This window comes from Fistularia commersonii, chromosome 5 (assembly GCF_037954325.1).
Source record: "Fistularia commersonii isolate RoL2024-O1a breed Wild chromosome 5, RoL_Fcom_v1.0, whole genome shotgun sequence".
Classification (NCBI taxonomy): domain Eukaryota; kingdom Metazoa; phylum Chordata; class Actinopteri; order Syngnathiformes; family Fistulariidae; genus Fistularia; species Fistularia commersonii.
The window spans coordinates 3,839,609-3,856,731 of NC_141288.1; the positions used below are offsets into that span (position 1 = coordinate 3,839,609).

The window sequence follows — 17,123 nt, forward strand, 5'->3', positions numbered from 1 at the left end:
ATTAAAAGTACGTCCCTGTAGAAAAATAAAGTAATATTAAACTTTTTTTCAAAATCAATGATTGACATGACCACGTTTGACCACCAGGGGCGCCTCCCTAGTGACTCTTGCGTAAGTAAACACATCGACCGTTGGTGTCAGAGGTTCAAGTTACAACTAAACATTTCGACACGAGTTATTACTGGATATTGTTGTTCAGGAGAGGACAATAAAGGTACGTGAACATTGTTTAGAAACGTATTCAAATTTTAGTTAATTTATTTATTCCCTGCAATTCTCTATGGAAGTTAGCAGGCAACTACCATCGTGCTAATGTACAAGGCCGCGGAGCCTCGAAGTTTCCTGACCGCGTCGTGGCGTGAAAGTCCACCGACAAGCCCCGGGCTGCGTTCCCCCTAGACAGCCTGTGAATTAGCTTATTAACTGTGTAGTTAACGTATTTTGCTGATGAGGAAAATGAAATACTAACTTTAGGGTGATAAGTTACTGTGTGCGGAATTCAGACTTGCAAACCTGTTAGCATCGCTGCTAACTTACGTATAATTTGCAACGCGGCAGCTAGCTTGTTTATCAAGTGTTTACTTTCGCTGTTGCTGCGAAAGGGAGTTGCTGGTTTTAACATGTGTGTGTGTTGCGTTTACTGTAATTTGATGTGGTTCTGTTAAAAGTATGTTTAGTCAAATTTGTCAGCAGGCATGGCTTGAATCACAATGTTATGTTTTTAGCTTTGGTGGCTAACAGTGGCTGGTTGATAGGGATGCAGTAAGTTAACTACGGGATCAGAGTGGGAGCGAAGCTAAACTAGCTCGATAACGTATCAGTTAATCATATTGACTAAATCGTGAAATTCCGCTTCCACTTCGATCATAGAGCAACAAACATGCAGCGCATTGGTAACAAATAGATTTACCCGAGGAAGTGTTTCAAATTATTTTATATTCCGTCAGTTTGTCCCAAGATTGAACTGAAGTATTCGGTCATTTCCCATCCATTTGCGTGTTATTTACCTTCTGTCATAGCGTCCCTGGGGTGGAGTGTGTTATGAGTGTGTCTGTGTTAGATAAAGAGTGATGGAGAGAGAGAGAAAGACTCACAGGGAGTGTGTGTGTGTGTGTGTGTGTGTGTGTGTGTGTGTGTGTGTGTGTGTGTGTGTGTTTGTGTGTGTGTGTGTCTGAGAGAGCGAGAGAGAGAGAGAGAGAGAGAGAGAAAACAGAGCAGGACAAGTCCGGGCATATTTTCAACGCGTGTGTGTGTTTGTGAGCAGTTCAGAACAGCATGTTCTCTGTATTTAACAACATATACTCACACACAGGCTGACATCTGCACAAGACACACTCTCAGCCAAAGACCAAACACAGACAGGCGTTGTTATGTCTCCGTTTTAAATCGTTCAGAATTTGCAAGGTCAAAGGACGGATTTGCATAAAAACAGTGATTGGGAGTTCATATGCAATGTGAGATAAAGTCTATTAATTGATGAAACTGAATAAAGAGCTTGGCTGTGTAATGATGAACATTTGGTTTCATGCTGTTAATTGTCGGAAAAAACATGAGTTATATACCGTCTATAAGTAATTACAATCGTAACAACAATTATAAACCTCTTGAATGCAGTAAGATTGTGTTTAAATAATTGTTTTAAAGTAGTTTTTCCACATTAAGTTTCTGTTACGTCCTACCATGATGTTTTCAAGTTAATCTGACGCATTTTAGGTAATGCCTTGCAGTTTGATATAGAAAGATATGGTGTCTGAATTTAACGTTTAAGAAGATTTAAATGAAAGCTCTTAATATCTTGAGAGCAGAACCACAATAATTATTTATTCCGTCATCAAGTTTTACATTGATTACCATTGTTTTAGGTTATCAATTCACCCGAGTCATTCGTTTGAAAGTATCAGTTGAGTGTCATGGGTTTATGCACATTATTGGATTATCGTAGGTTATCCAACATTGTCTTGGCTGTGTTTTTTAAATTTTCAGATAATCTGACATTTCCGAGACCAGTCAAGTTGCTAATTTATTGATTAAAAACTTGAAACACAATGGAAGTTTTTTTCACCTATTAAGATAATCCTCAAACCATCAAGTAAATAGTCGCAAACTCGTAAAAAGTTCATGTTAAGCTCACTGAATGTGACCGCATGAATGCGAAGTATATTTGAAAAAAATCACATTTAACATGAAACTGTCCATGTAGAATTCACATTTTGAATAGCGCATTTTTAACATGCTTTTACGTCATTATTTAACTGGTTCTGTTTTTAATGGTGTCTTTGCACCAGCTGTATTTAATCAAATATATTTATCAAAAATGGTTATTTTGTGTTTCCCAGTTCCCTGAAATTTGTCCGCATTATGTACTTTGTCTTGGTAAATCAGTGAGAAGTATGTTCTTGGAGTTTTAATGCGAGTTTTGTGGAACTCCTTGCACCTTCGGCCTTGTTTGACCCTGGAGGTGCTGCAGGTTTGACGCCGCAGCACCAGGATGTTAAAGATATTGCAATGTCTAACACTTGGGTGAAAAACTAAGTAAGTGCAACCTGTGTGTCCGCTTGTCTGTAAAGCTGAGCGATGTAATCTAGTATTCTTTACTGGATTTAAGCACGAACACGTTGGGTGTTTATGAAAACTGCAAGAAAGTCTTAATTGTTTTTATATTATTTTTGTCAATGCGTGTTGAGCGAGTTGTGTTACGTGTCAAAGCCGACCCTGAGCGACACCGGGCTGAAGTGTGTTGTACCTGATGTAGTAAGGCTTGTTATCTAATTTCGAAAGTGACGAGTCATGTCAGACTGGCCCCGGCATGTCTGGAGTGTGTGTGTTTGTGTGTGTGTGTGATTCAATCAGCTGGTCCAGTGAGTGGGGGGAGCGGCTGCTGACTCAGCCCTCGCTGGCTGTGATAGGCCCAGTCAGACTGGGGCCAGGCCAGGCTTCCTGGTCTAGTCCTGACATGTTTGAGTCCTAGTAAGAGGCTAGTCTACACTGCTCTCATTGCACTTTATCTCTCTCCACTTGCACAGGATGGACTGCTGATTGTTTTTACTCCCTGTATGCTGGTAAGAACCGTTTCACTGAACTTACTTTGCAGATGTTTTTAATTTCTTGCCGAAACCAACCTTGGGATCGATTCGGCGTCTGCTGTTTTGATCATTAGACGCCGCTGTGTCTCTGTCGGAATCAGTCATTGGCCTAAATTGTGGTGGCTGGAGGTCGCCTCTGGGGATGAAAACTAAGACCTTTCTTGTTTCCCTGCTGCAGAAGCAAAACCAGATATTACAGCGAAAGTCTGATATAAATGAGTTGTTTTGAAGTTCGGTTTTGTGTCACATTTGAATGCTGGTTACATTCTGAAATCCACTTTATGTGCTGAAACTCTGCAATAACCTCAGCAATTTGGTGAATTGTGCAAGTTCTATCTGATGTGTAGAAAAGGGGATTTATTTGGCTGAAAGTGTCTGTGGCTCCCGACACTCCCAGCGAAATATGATTGAAATGCGGGGGGGTCACGTGACACCTGTGTTTGTGTCGTTCATCAGTTGATCCCTACAACAGCCCACCTGTTGTGCTTCAAGATGTCAGCTGAGCCGGAGCTCCACGCCGACCTGACCGATGACAACAAACTGGTGAGCTTGACAACTAGTTGCCGCCCCGAGCGTCCGTTTCCCCCGTCTGACTGACCCGGCCCTCCTCCGGTTGTGTGTCCAGGTGAAACCGAAGGTGGAATTCGGCTCTTTGCTACAGGACGCGGGAGCCACCAAAGACATTTTCACCATAAAGGAGGTACAGTATGTTTTCCGCTAGGCTTCCCCTGCAGACTCGCATTCTTAATACACATCTTGAGGTACCTTTATATAAAACCCGCCATTGTGCTCCCATTTCATATTTTAAGAAGATTATTGTGCACAGTTGTATAGCTACAGGCCCGAAGCACAGTTTGCTGCAAAGGGAATGAATGTAATTTCCAGAATCCCCCAAACACTACTCAGGGGGAAATAAAAAGAAGTCAATGGAGACATTTTAGATTTATTTATGTCCATTTCGCTCCTTCCTTTGGGCAACACCAACAGAAGCCCAACTTGAAACGAGAGCATAGTGGGTTTTTTGTATTTCCGTGGTTCCCAAAGTCAATCATTGTGCATCTGTAAATGATCTAGAATGCCTTCTTAAGTAGTGATGAGCCGGAAGTGAAGCGCCAGTGTCAGCTGCTAGCGTGTCCTCCCGAGAAGGTGGGATCTTGAAAATACGGTTCAACCCTGAACCTTCAGTCTGTGAATCAGCCTCTTCACTAAATGTTCTGGTTTGTTGTTTTCCCCTTGACTCGGGCTGTTATTGTCAATTGTCACTAAACAAACACAGCCTAGTGACTCAGCTGGTTTTCCTCCGGATGTTCTGAAACGGCCTCCGTCAACCGAGCGGTCGTAAGGAAGTACTCATGACTCAGAAAATACAAGCGTTCAAAAACTATGGACCAAATCGCAGATGCGGCCCGAAGAGATCGGAACTGAGGGTCGTGTTTAAGTGTTGACTTTGTGACCACTGGGTTTGAGTCTTGACATGACGCTGATTTCAGAGGCTGCGACTTGAGGCGAACAGTGAGGAAACAGCTGTTAAGTCCACCGCAACTCGGAATCTCAGTTTCTGATCCGAGATCTGATAGCGTGTGCGTCTGGTCTTAAAGCTTTGTGTCGCATTGACGAGGTAAATGTCAGGAAACAGATTTTGTCCTCAAAGTTTCACGGCTGTCAGTGAATCAACAGGCAGATCATCATGTATTGTGTTCTACCTCAAAAACCAAGACCTTGTCTGGAGGTCATTCTGACCAGGTCATTCTGACCAATCAGTGTTTCTTGAAACAACATTCATGTGAAGCGTCAGCATTTTTTTTTTCCCTTCAGTTTCTGACTGAATGTTGTCTCAGACGGGCACGAGTCGCCTCTAGTTACCTTCTCCACGCCGACACCGCTGGTCCAGACCAAGTGTCGGTCAGCGAGACACAGTTCACTGACATAGTTCTGTTAAAAAGCAGTTTTACGGGAGCTAATGTTCAAACTCCTGCTTGCCAAAGTTCTTCCTCACGGACCTTTCTGAGTTAGCCATTTCCATGACGGCCGCAACGCCGCCATAAAGACTCGAAGACTTCCCCGAGCAGCTTCGCTTTCCGCCGCCGAGTCTCATCCGTGACCGTCCCTCCCCTGCAGGTGATGTTCTACCTGGGCCAGTACATCATGCAGAAGCAGCTGTACGACCAGCGGCAGCAGCACATCGTCCACTGCTCCCAGGACGCACTGGGGCGAGTCCTGGGAGTCGACAGTTTCTCCGTGAAAGAGCCGCGGTGAGTGACCTGGAGGGAACTTTTCATTTTCCTTTTTAAACAAGCGACTTCACTAAATTGTGTTCCGCTCCAGGGTCCTGTTTGGAATGATCGTCAAGAATCTGGTGGCGGTGGAGAACCAAGGTAGGACCCGCCCTCCGCTCTTCATCTCCTCCAGGTCGGGAGGAGAAAGCGATCAAAAAAGTTATTCCAGAAAACGTCCCGTGTCATATGTATAAATAAAGCTAAAGTGCAGATTCTTCCGCCAAACACCTGCTGCCCCTTCTCGTGACATCTCACCCTTGTGTTCAGAATATTCAAGTTTCTTGTAAAAAATCAAGGCTTTACCATGAAGTCTTCTGAGATTATTCCCAAATCACTTATTTTCAGCTTCAACTCTCTAAGATTATTTTTTTTGTTTTGTTTTTGCATGTCAGTAAATATATTAAAAGTGTCCCCCCCCCCCCATCGCAATTTTGTTACGGAAATACCCGATAGCCCTCAACACTGCTGTAATCCTAGGTTGCCATGGCGTGGTTGTCATGGTTACCTTCGTCACAGCCGCGACCCATAACACGCTCGCGGATCCGTCACGGAGATTCTGATTAAACAAACACTTTGTCTTGTCTGCAGAGTCGTCGCAAAGCTCGAGTGAACCTCTTAGCAACACTCAGACTGACAGAGGAACAGAGGTACAGTGCACACACACACACACACACATACACGCACACACACGCAGGCTTTCCCGTCACAGTCGAGTGTTGACACTCCACCCGGGATTAGATAGACGCACACAGACTCACGTGTCGCCAGTGTGGCATCAGAGGAAACCCGAGGGGGACAAAAAGAGAACCTGCGGTGTGTGTTCAGAGGCGCTCATGCAGAAACACAGAGCCGTCGCACTCGAAACTCAAGTAGAAAACGTAAAGAGCCGAAACGGCAATGGAGAAATAACAGTCGGCACCGTACGCAAACGCAGAATGGGTTAAAATGATAATTTCCGTCGGTTGATCGTAGGGTCTCTAGAGGTTTCGCACTCGATAACACGAAGGCTTTGGGGTTTTCAGGCGGCTCCATCGGACGGTTCCCTTCCAACACCGGACCAGAGGAGAAGACGGCGGAGGAGGAGGAGCTTCCGCGGCGGCGGCGGAGCTCCAGAGGAGAGGCGAGGACAACCGACACCCCAGTCCTCGCTTGCGTCGGGACCCTCGCACGGCCTGGAGGACGAGGACGACGAGTCCGAGGAGGAGAAAGAGGGAGAACAAGAGGGGCGGAAGAGGAGGAGGTCCGACAGCTACTCCCTGACGTTTGACGACAGCCTGTCCTGGTGTGTGATTGGCGGGCTGGCCGGCGGCCTGGACAAACAGTCATACGACGACTCGGAATCAGACAGCACAGTGAGTCACTTGGAAACAGCCGGCGGTGTTTCATAAACGTGCACACTTGTAACCCGTCCCGTGCGTATCAGTCCATCAGGTCAGAGGTCACGGTGGCCGCCTCGGACTCGGACTCCGAGAGCGACAACTTCAGCGTGGAGTTCGAGGTGGAGTCGGCCGACTCCGACGACTACAACGAAGAGGACGCCTCGCTCTCCGCGGACGACCAGGTAACCTTTGACCCGCCGAGGCCCGTCTCAACACGCTTACACGGGTTTTTAAAGCGATCCGCGACGAGTGAACAGGATGAAGGATTCTCCCCGGTCTGTTGGAGCGGCTGCATGTTCTCTGGCTCTCTGGGACTCTGCTCTGCAGAACCTCTGCAGAGCAGCCCTCCTGCCACAGACCTCAGCTGCGTAGCGTCTCCCAATCTGCCAGAGAGTTCCATCACGGGCCAAAAAATGACCGAAGCCGCGTCAATGGGCCTCGCCATCGCCCCTGGCAACCGTTAGAACTCATCGACTCGCGCGTGACTCATGGCTGGTCCCGCCGTCCAGACCGCCGGATGTGATTCATCGGTTGGAAAAATACTATGTGCTTTTTGAAGTGAATGAATGGAGGAAGGGATTTTTATTTTTTTTATTTATTTTTTTTTTAAAAGGAAAAACACTAAAATTCAAAGTGTCGATTTTCATATGTGCAGTCTGGAAACGTGCTTCCCTGGACCATGAAAATCCTTCTTTTGCTCTACACAGTGAAGCCAGACAGGTAGCCACGAAAACAAAACCATAAATCCCGAACAGTAACATTCTGGATAAATATATGAAAATATTTCAATCAGACAGTCAGATTCTCAAAGTGTAAATCTGTATTCTGATAGCGAAGATTTGTGGTAACTCTTAATGGACTTAAAGAAGAACCTTGTGGAACCCTGTGGAAACGTGGAGCTTATTTTCAACCGATCCTACGACGGTCCGTTGATTGTTGGTCTTTTGACGGAGAAGTTCAGACCAACTTCCTGTCACCGTTTTGTTGATGTTCAAGGTTCGCTTTAGATTCAAAACATGTCTGTCTCTGCAGGTGTACGAGGTCACTATTTTTGAGGCGGAGGACGAAGACTCCTTCGATGAAGACACTGAAATCACAGAAGCAGTAAGTCTTCACACACACACACACACTTCTGGTTGTTGAGGCCTAAAGTGATTTTTTTTTTTTCTTTTCCCCTTCTCCGTTTTTAGGATTATTGGCGTTGCGTGAAGTGTGACGAGTTGAACCCGCCGCTGCCGAGAAACTGTTTCCGCTGTTGGACTCTGCGCCGGGATTGGCTTCCCGAGGCCAGCGCCACAAGCCCCGCCCCCTCCAGCCCCAAAGCCGTCGCCGCGGAGCCGATGGACCAATCAGCAGCCAAAGAGCCTCCAGGTCAGTCCCACGGGGGGATCAATGATCCAGTAGTTTGATCAGCTGCTCCGACATTTGATTAGATAGATTTTTTTTTTCCCGATAACTTAAAGAGGCCAGTGATAGGAGCAAATATTCCTAATTTTAACATTGGGATAATCCTGTGTAATTCGATCTGAACAGAAATGTATATTTTAAACAAGTAACTGAGAAAATCACTGTATATTTATCTAAAAATTTGGTTTGCAGAGGAGACTTTCACCTTAAACCAGGTTTTCTTTTTTCTTATTTGAGGACATTCAGTCGGATTAAATATTATAATTCTGTTTGAAGTGAGATCACCTGTGCAAGGCTTTTAACAGCAAGAAGTCTTGTTAATCAATATTTTAGTTCACTTTCCAAATAATATAAATTTAATATTACGTCAGTGAGCTTTGTGCTCTTAAATAACCCCAGTATTTGAATGATTGTGACGCCACCTGCTGTGAGGAGCGGCGCATTACAACATGTTAGAAGAAGGATCCTGGTGTTAGCAGGAAGTGTACACATCTAAGAGAAAGGCCGGATGGCGGCCTGAAAGTGGTGCTTGTCAGGGTCCCGTGCATGACGGAAGGTTCATTCCTTTTGGGCAGAGTTTGTTTGGGGTTCGTTGTTCCTGCGTGGGATGCAGGAGTCCGACTCGCGTCTGAATCCGATGTCGGATGTTCCCGGTGCAGGTTCCGACACGGAGGAGAACGAAGGAGTCGACTTTCCAGATGGGAAAAGAGCGAAAACCCCGTCTTCCTCGCAGTGCCTCTCGGACTGTTGCTCGGCGCCCAACTCCCAGGACCTCTCCTCCTCCTCCTCCCCCCAGCCGTCGTCCTCCCAGGAGAAGCTCTGGACTCCAGACTCCCAGCCCTCCTCGTCCGACTCCCAGGAGCTCCTCCCGTTCTCCCCTGCCGCTCCTCCGTCGGCCCCGGCGGCGCTGCCGGAGCTGGAACGCAGCGTGTCCGCCGATTGGCGCCTGCCGGACTCGTCGCTGGACCCCTGCCTCATCTGCCAGTCCCGACCCAAGAACGGCTGCATCGTCCACGGGCGGACCGGACACCTGATGTCCTGCTACATCTGCGCCCGGAAGCTGGAGAGGAGGAACAAGCTGTGTCCCGTCTGCCGGCTGCCCATCCAGAACGTCGTCCTAACCTACCTCAGCTGAGACCCGCTCCCACACGCCCCGCCCCGCCCTCCTCGACTACCTCAGCTGAGAGCTCCCGTGGCAGGGACACCCCTGAGGACGCTCCTGGGCTCAGGTTCGCACCCATGTGTCTCTGCCTCAGTCGCTGGCACACTTCTGCGCTTTACTCTTCTCTTTTTATGAGAAGCCGCTCGGAGGCGAAGACCAAGGCTTCGCGTCCGCAAACCCGTGAGAAGATCAGAAAACGGGACGCCCGGACCGGTTTGTCTTGGTTGTTAAAACCAACTTAAGCCTCCGGCAGAAGAGTTGCTCCACCTTGCAAATATATTTCTTCTGATATGGACTGAACCAGTCCCTTAACACTTTATCTAACCTTTCATTTCTATATTTAGGCTGGAAAGTTTCCCCAGAAAGGTACTGTAACAAAAAGGCAGATTCAAGCGGAACAATCAGAACACCATAAAGGTGTGCTTCGTTTTATATAAAGGTATATTTGGGTAATTTGTATACTAAATTCCTACTTTCTTTCTCGGAAACTTCCTGAGTTTGCAGTTCTTGGTGCGTGTGTGTGTGTGTGTGTGTGCGTGTGTGTGTTTTGACTGCCAGAGCTTTTTGTTTTGAAGAAATGGCAGCCCATGAAATAAAGTTCTATTCCATCTTAAGTTATTTATTTAAGCTGCTCTAATTAAGTTAAGACACTTTGTACGGGCTACTCAAATAAAAATCTATTGAGACTTGTCGCACTCTCCACTGGTTTTCTGTAAAATTAATAAAATTCATTCGAAATGTATTATTTTTGATTGTTTGAAAACAAATCTCTTGCATGAATGACGATGTCATCAGGACCCTTGAGACTCAGGTTTACTGCTGCCTTATGGTTAAAGCCTGTAACTGTATCTGCAGTTGATACAGTTGCAACTTTTTAAATTTTTTCACTTCCCCCACGAGGATTTGGGCGACTTGGTTTTAGATTGAATGTATGAAAACCGCACCTTCCGAAAGACCTCAGTAGGAACTTCACCAACCCGATGGTGAGCTGCGATGGAAGGGTTTTTACCGGGGACGGTCACCGGGAGCCTCTAACTATCCACCCTCTCAATCCTACGCCTGCAGACAATTTAGTCTCCAGTGAACCTTCGGTGTGTTTTTAGACTTAAATCGGAGAAGATGGAGAGAACCCAGGCAGGGAACAAAGAGGAACCAGAACCTGGCTGAGAGCTATGACTGCTACCCTCCACACCCCAACACATCTGAGTATCTTACTTGGGTCTTATCTCTAGAGAAATAACATGTTTTCTAAACTGCTTTATGCCAAGTTTCCTCTGTTGGCACAGACAGCTCAGCCTAAGTGTCAATAAACAAATGAAAAAAAAAAAATCTTACATTTTGTTTTGTACTTCCCCAGTGTAAAGGGATCTGCGGACCCCAAACCATTCAGTCCGAAAGAACAAATTCATCCTCGACTGATTCGGCTGTGCTTTGGACGAGAGGAGAAACAACAAGAAGGTAGAACAGGCCTCGTGTTTTTTAAGCAAAAATAGACTTTAATCCCAGAGACGTTTATGTTCCAAAAGTCTTTCGACTCCTGTGCTGAGTCTGAGAACACAGGGGGCCCATCTTAAAGTTTTTTTTTTTTTTCACATTTTAACAACAAGGACATATTTCAGTGTCAAGAAAAGGAACCAAGCTGCTGCGGATCTCCGAGGGGCCGACATCCAGTCCAGCGGTTTCTTCAAGACCCAAGTGAAGAGGTGCGACTTGAGGACGGTCACGCTCCGGAGTATCCCGCCGCATCCCGAAAGTATCTGACCGGAAACGCCACGTCACCCTGGACGAGGAGCGCCTCCATGCGTCCGGGCGAACGGACCACGTGCTGCTCATACTGCTGCCCGGAGGCTCTGCCCACCTCCTGAAATCCATCCAGCTGCTTTTCGGAGAGAATAAAAAGGTGTTTGCAGAGGCGGCAACTGGCGGGGTGCGTCATTAACGCCCCGCTGCGACTGCGGGGGAGGGGGAGCCACATCCGGTGTAACTCCATCCTGATGACATTGAACTGAATCTTGAATGACATCACAGAAGGTCTGAAGGACACTTGCTGAGACCTTCCTCCTCCTCCTCCTCCTCCTCCTCCTCCTCCTCCTCCTCCTCCACCTCCTCCTCCTCGCCCAGGAAACCAATGTTCTGTCACACCTGCGGGGTCTGGAGGAGAAAGAAGCTTTTTTTTCGGTCGACCGCTGAGTCACGAACATCCGGAAAAGGCTTTTAACACATGCTGTCTTTGGGGAAAAAAGAAACACATTTGATTAAACGCAAAGTCTTTTAAGAGTTCCCGTATCTGATTATTTTGATCAAATGACTTCAGAATCTTTTCATTCCAGAAATTCCCCATAAGTACATTTAATATCATATCAAATTAAATTTTATATCATAATATTTATTATTGTTATTATTATTATACTGTATCATGGATGTCTTAACCACTTTAATTTTGCTATTTTCTGCCTTCAGTCATTCCTTCTCACTGTGATTATATTCTCTCTTGTTAAAGAATCAAAGGACCTTATTAATGGATAATAATCAATTTTAAGTCTGCCTGTTCATTTTCTTATACGTGAGAGATTTGCAGGGAAATAAGGGTTTGAAAAAGCAGCAGAGGTGAAACCGAGGGATGAGCTAAATCAAGCCGGACTCTCCTCGCACTGCTGACGCCACATCTGAGCTGAGCTGCAGTTAATGAACCAGCAGAGCAACTACGAGGGGGTCCACACACACACACACACACGCGCACACACACACACCTACCTGACTCTTCATTAAAATTTAGAGTCCGTTTCCCCACAGCGGCTTCCTGAGGGACGACAAGTCCTTCTCGGTCTCTGTGGACGACACACCCCGTCATTAACACTTCAGGAAATTTAATTGGAGGAACTTATAGCACTAACTAAACATAAACTACAACACTGACACCTACGCACACACACATGGACAGGTCAGAGAGAAATCAAAAGCTACATAGACCAGGCTCAGCCAGACCGTGGCCCCCAAATTCATGTCGAATTTCGTGTTTGTGCGTTTTTTTTTTTTTTTTTTACAGCACTTGCACAATGTTCCCTCTCAGCTGCGCACTTGCGCACTGGTCCAGCAGAAAAAAAAACAAACAAACACAAATATCGACATGAACGTAAGAGGGTTCGCCAGGCCTGCTATAGACGTTTTTTTGTATTTGTGCTCAGTGTTTTCTCTCTCCCAGGCTCTCGTGACCCTGGGGACAGGAAACAGGAAATTGTGTGTGAATACTCTCACGTAGCGTTGCTGCATTTACAGTAACTAAGGCTGAATTTCAATACGAGCATGTCGACTATTTCTGCCCCTTTTGTCTAAAGACTTTCTCCGAGAGCTCAAATAACTTTGGGTGTCAGAACCCAGGTGCGTTTCTGTCCTCTCATTGGTCGGGTCTGTCAGGGGGGCGCGACCAAGATTGAACAAACAGGTAGAAGGTCCTGTTGGATTCACCAACTGTTGAATTAATTGTATAATATATGTCCTTGTCATTTCTTAAGCACTCTCAATGTGTGCAGGAGTGTGTGTGTGTGTGTGTGTGCGTACGTGTTACCTTTCAATGCTCCTATCTGAACTGGAGGAATGTTGCTCAGGTCTGTAGGTAAACCCACATACACTCCTCCATAGTTCCTACCAATTACACATAAAACACACTATCAAGTTAAAACACACACACAAGCATACATGCGCACACACACCTAACCCTAACCCTCTACACAAACAGATTAAATGCGCGCATTAAAAACTGACTCACTTCCATTTGTCGTCATCCGGCAGAGACTCGTCGGGTCTGTCCATCAAAATGCAACAGTGGCGTTTTAACAACAGAATGCAGAATGGTGTGTTTGTGTGTGGGTGTGTGTGGGTGTGTGTGATCAATGAATAGGTGTGAAGCATACTGACCCTTTTGATAAGGAATCAACCTGGCCTACAATCACAGAGAAAGAAAAAATAAAAACACTGTCAATCAATTTATAGTCACTTCAATGATTTATTTTATATTTACATTCAGATCTCTGCCTGTAGATACAGATGTTTCAGCCAAACACTTAAAAAAAAAAGTCCTTAGAGTCAAGAGGTTTATTCAAACTACACATTGATAGATATAACTCTGATTGTCAAATTCTTCTTCTCCTCTCGGCTTTTCCCTTCAGGGGTCGCCAAAGGAAATTAACCTTCTCCATCTAACCTTTTAAAAAAAGGTTACAATCCAAATTACAATCTTGAAAGTTGTGGATTCTGGTTTAAAAAAAAAAAGAAGAAATGTATGAGTTCAGGAAAATGCATGTTTGTGATGATATTATTGAGGTGAACATAATATATTAAATTGACATTGTAAACAGTATATGAATCCTCACAAAATAAAATATACTCCGCCACTTGACATATTTTATACCGAGCCAAAATGCCAAAGAAGTTTATGTCACATAAAATATGCGAAATTAAAACAATTGCGATTGTTTCAGCACTGAGTCACAATTGACTCGATCATGTTATTCGAGCTAGCATGCTAACTAGCTAGTCCCGGTCTATAGCACACCACCAACACTTCACTCATCAGAGAACATGACGCAGGAGAGCCGCCTTTAGAGGCGGTGAAAATACCTTCACTACTGCTCACGTTTAGTGCCAATGGAAAACTGTTACACTGACAAGTTATTATTGATAAAAGGATGTGAATACCCTGCGACCTTCGGCAGGAGCGTCTAATGGGTTAGCTTACTTCTTTGTCAACTAGCTAGCTATGATCAAAACAAGCTAGCTCGGTGTAGCTAACCACAAACCGAAGCCACTGTCAGTAATTGAAAATTGGAAAAATATATTTTGTTATCATAAATTAATGCAAAAAGTCTCATTGAGATTCTAGAGATTTGTCTATATTACCGAAACACTAAGGTCGAACTAGCTGGCTTCTGAAATAGTAAATTGACCTGTTAGCGGTTAATTAGCTGTGCGTGGACTGACAAGCTAGCTGAGACTTGACTGGCTTATAAGCTGTGGATAGCTGGGACACGAATGGTAAAAGTCAATAATTGTTTTAATTAAAGATTGATTTTTTGGCAGTTGAGTGGAGCTCCTTGCATATGACCAACTGAGAATGAGCTCGTGCTGAGTGACTTATTTCCTCTGTGACATTTATGTAAGCTACTTCCTGTCCTGTAGAATTTGTCTGGTTTGATTTATGGCAGATTTAAAAATACTGTTCAGTATTCCAAACTTTATTTAATCGGCACAGCTTTTAATAAAAAGTTCATTCAAGGTAATAAACATTAAACCAAAGGTACTCCTGAGTTTTTCACTTTACTGTTTTTTTCTATTCTGCATAATATGACAGAATATGAAGAAAAGTATGCAATTATGTCCCGTAATAGAGAAAACGCATTAGAAATCCTTCATCCTGTGTAATTCATTTTGTGTTAACTGCGACTAGATTAAAATAATTAAAATCACTGGATTAAAAACTAGATTAAATCAGCAGGAACAGAGCTATATAAATTCCACAGAGATTTGATATTATTGTATTAAATGCTTCCTCATTACAGCTGCAATTGGTTGTCAAATTGACCACAAACGTGCTCCATAACACTGTTAAAATTATGATTAAACATTTTCCCCTCTATCAAATCTATTTCTGGTGGTTTTATTGGAAGAAACAGCGCAAATCAGAAGCATCTGTTGGACAAAGTTATCTATCGGCTATTGAAGGTGATAAGTGCTTCTCACCTCCAGTCCTGCTGCCGCTGTTCTTGTCGGTCAGAGAGGAATTTCCACATCCCATGTCTTCTATAAAACCTGAGGAGGGAGAAACCAGTGAGATGGAGATGAAGCTGAAAAAGTCCTCCTCTCTTCTGTCGGGCTGCTGTTTTTCTCTCAACCAGAAAAGGTTTGAATAATGAAAAGAGGAGGGGAGAGGAAACTGTGTGTGCCTGTGTGTGTGTGTGTGTCTGTGTATGTATGTGTGTGTGTGTGTGTGTCTTTGCCTGCTGTTCAGGGAAATGTTTGTGTCTATAATGGCTGCACAGTTTGCAGGAGCTGGAATCCGCTGGAATTGATTTAATTGCCCAAACAGGGCATTGACTAACAGGATTTGGAATAAAATCGAAAAGTTTTTTTTGTTTTTTCAAAATTGCGCACTCACACACACACACACAAGTTGTATATGAGATCTTATAAGATGTAAGAGATATAGAAAGTTGGACTTAGATACATTTAAGTTTTAAAAACAAATATCAGGTTGATGTTTTCTGTAAAATCCACTATTTTTTATTCTTTCTGGTCATATTTGTCTCGGATGAACTGAATGATCTGAAAATTCAGACAGTGGTTCTCCACATTGGAATAAAGACTACATTTTTTTTTTTAAATCACCTAAGGGGAACAGAAATGAACTTGAATTTGCAAAAAAAAAAATATTTTTATAAAATCTTGAAACTGATTACATTCATAAATTAATATATGCACACTGACATACATATATGGCATGTATATCTTTAAATAGATTTAAGAATTATTTAAAAATTCTTTGATTCAAAGTCCCATCACCTGAGGCCCGAGTTTGATTTTTATAAAATCAGAAATGACTGCATTCTCCATGGCGGCCAGCATAGGGCACTCAGTTGGGGATAGATTGGGAAACTCCCCAATGGGCGATTAGAATTGAAGAAGCCTTTAAGGGAGTTTCCTTCAATTTCAAAAGTAATTTATTGTCTGTAACATTTTGTTCTGTTTTAGGAAGTGTATCAATTTTTATTAAATACCTTAAGATAATTCTTGTGTTTTTGATTTGGGAGGGGGATGGACCCGTCTGTAACCGTAGGGGAAAAAAAATGAAAAAAGGACCAAAAGTAAAGATCTAAATGAGAGACTGATCAAACAAACGTTGACTATGTATCCAGAAGCCTCAATGATCAGAGCTGGATCAGGTCGATCAGTGCGTTATTAGCTCTTTGATTGACATATAAAAAATAAGGAAGGAGAAAGAAACACTTTATTTCTCCGGTATTTTCAGCTGTACCTTCTCCCTCCTGTCGCCTCCACTCAACCACCAGTGACTCACACTGCCCACACATGGGCGCGCACGCACACACGCACGCACGCACACACACACACACACACACACCTGGCATGTGGACGTCGATCAGAAAGAAACTAACACGTACAGAAAGAAAAGGGACTCTGGTAATATGCAGTAATTGAGGGTGCCTTCATACTGAAAGGTGCTTCACTTCACATAATGGTTGAATGTTCTCATGAAAAGTTGCATGATGATGGAAAATAAAATCGAAAACCCAAGTGATCTGCCAAAATATTTTAATGTGACAGTGAAAAGTCAAATCTAATTGAATAAATGAATATGATGATATCATATAAATTTCTTTAAACCACAAATATGATAATTTAAGAAATTATAAAACTTAAAACAGAGGAATGCATTACGTAATTAAAAAAATATCAAATATAAGCTAAAGGGAAGAATTAGCAAATCAATCTTGGAATAATTCTTAAAAATCAAAGTGAATTAGTCAATTAAAATATGAATAATGAAAAAACACCTCTACAATTTCTATTTAAGAATTAAATGATTATAACAAATACATACAAAGAAGATAAAATCTTAAGCATTTAATCATAACTTTAAACAATAAGCATAAAATCAAGAAAATCTGAAATTAAAAGATATACTTAGAAAGTTTATTTGTGGATTAGTTGATAATTACGAAAATAAATCATTTAGTAGATGTCTTAGGAATGTGTAAAAAGTGAAAAGAATATTAACATTGAAATATATGGATATTTCATAAAA

General features: G+C 43.5%; 1 protein-coding gene and 1 long non-coding RNA gene across 4 annotated transcripts; one reads left to right on the plus strand and one right to left on the minus strand.

Annotated features, from left to right (window-relative positions):
• Window positions 1–102: 102 nt before the first annotated feature.
• Window positions 103–9,998, plus strand: mdm2 (MDM2 proto-oncogene). Of its 3 annotated transcripts, XM_086146533.1 has the most exons (12): window positions 126–214; window positions 3,024–3,059; window positions 3,540–3,626; window positions 3,709–3,783; window positions 5,202–5,335; window positions 5,409–5,458; window positions 5,948–6,006; window positions 6,382–6,711; window positions 6,783–6,920; window positions 7,771–7,842; window positions 7,929–8,109; window positions 8,805–9,998. In XM_086146533.1, exons 2-12 carry the CDS (start codon window positions 3,054–3,056, stop codon window positions 9,278–9,280), a joined length of 1,608 nt encoding a protein of 535 aa, XP_086002659.1. In that variant the 5' UTR covers window positions 126–214; window positions 3,024–3,053; the 3' UTR covers window positions 9,281–9,998. The 3 variants fall into 3 exon arrangements, with proteins under 3 accessions (XP_086002660.1, XP_086002659.1, XP_086002658.1); XM_086146534.1 differs by lacking the exon at window positions 3,024–3,059 and having other exon boundaries at window positions 103–214; XM_086146532.1 differs by lacking the exon at window positions 126–214 and having other exon boundaries at window positions 2,930–3,059.
• Window positions 9,999–11,406: 1,408 nt separating this feature from the next.
• On the minus strand, window positions 11,407–15,193 carry LOC147233896 (uncharacterized). The gene is made up of 6 exons (XR_015106139.1): window positions 15,044–15,193; window positions 13,223–13,247; window positions 13,074–13,109; window positions 12,873–12,949; window positions 12,062–12,135; window positions 11,407–11,535 (listed from the first exon to the last, which is right to left on the minus strand). It is a non-coding gene; the product is annotated as an uncharacterized LOC147233896 (long non-coding RNA).
• Between the last annotated feature and the right edge of the window lie 1,930 nt (window positions 15,194–17,123).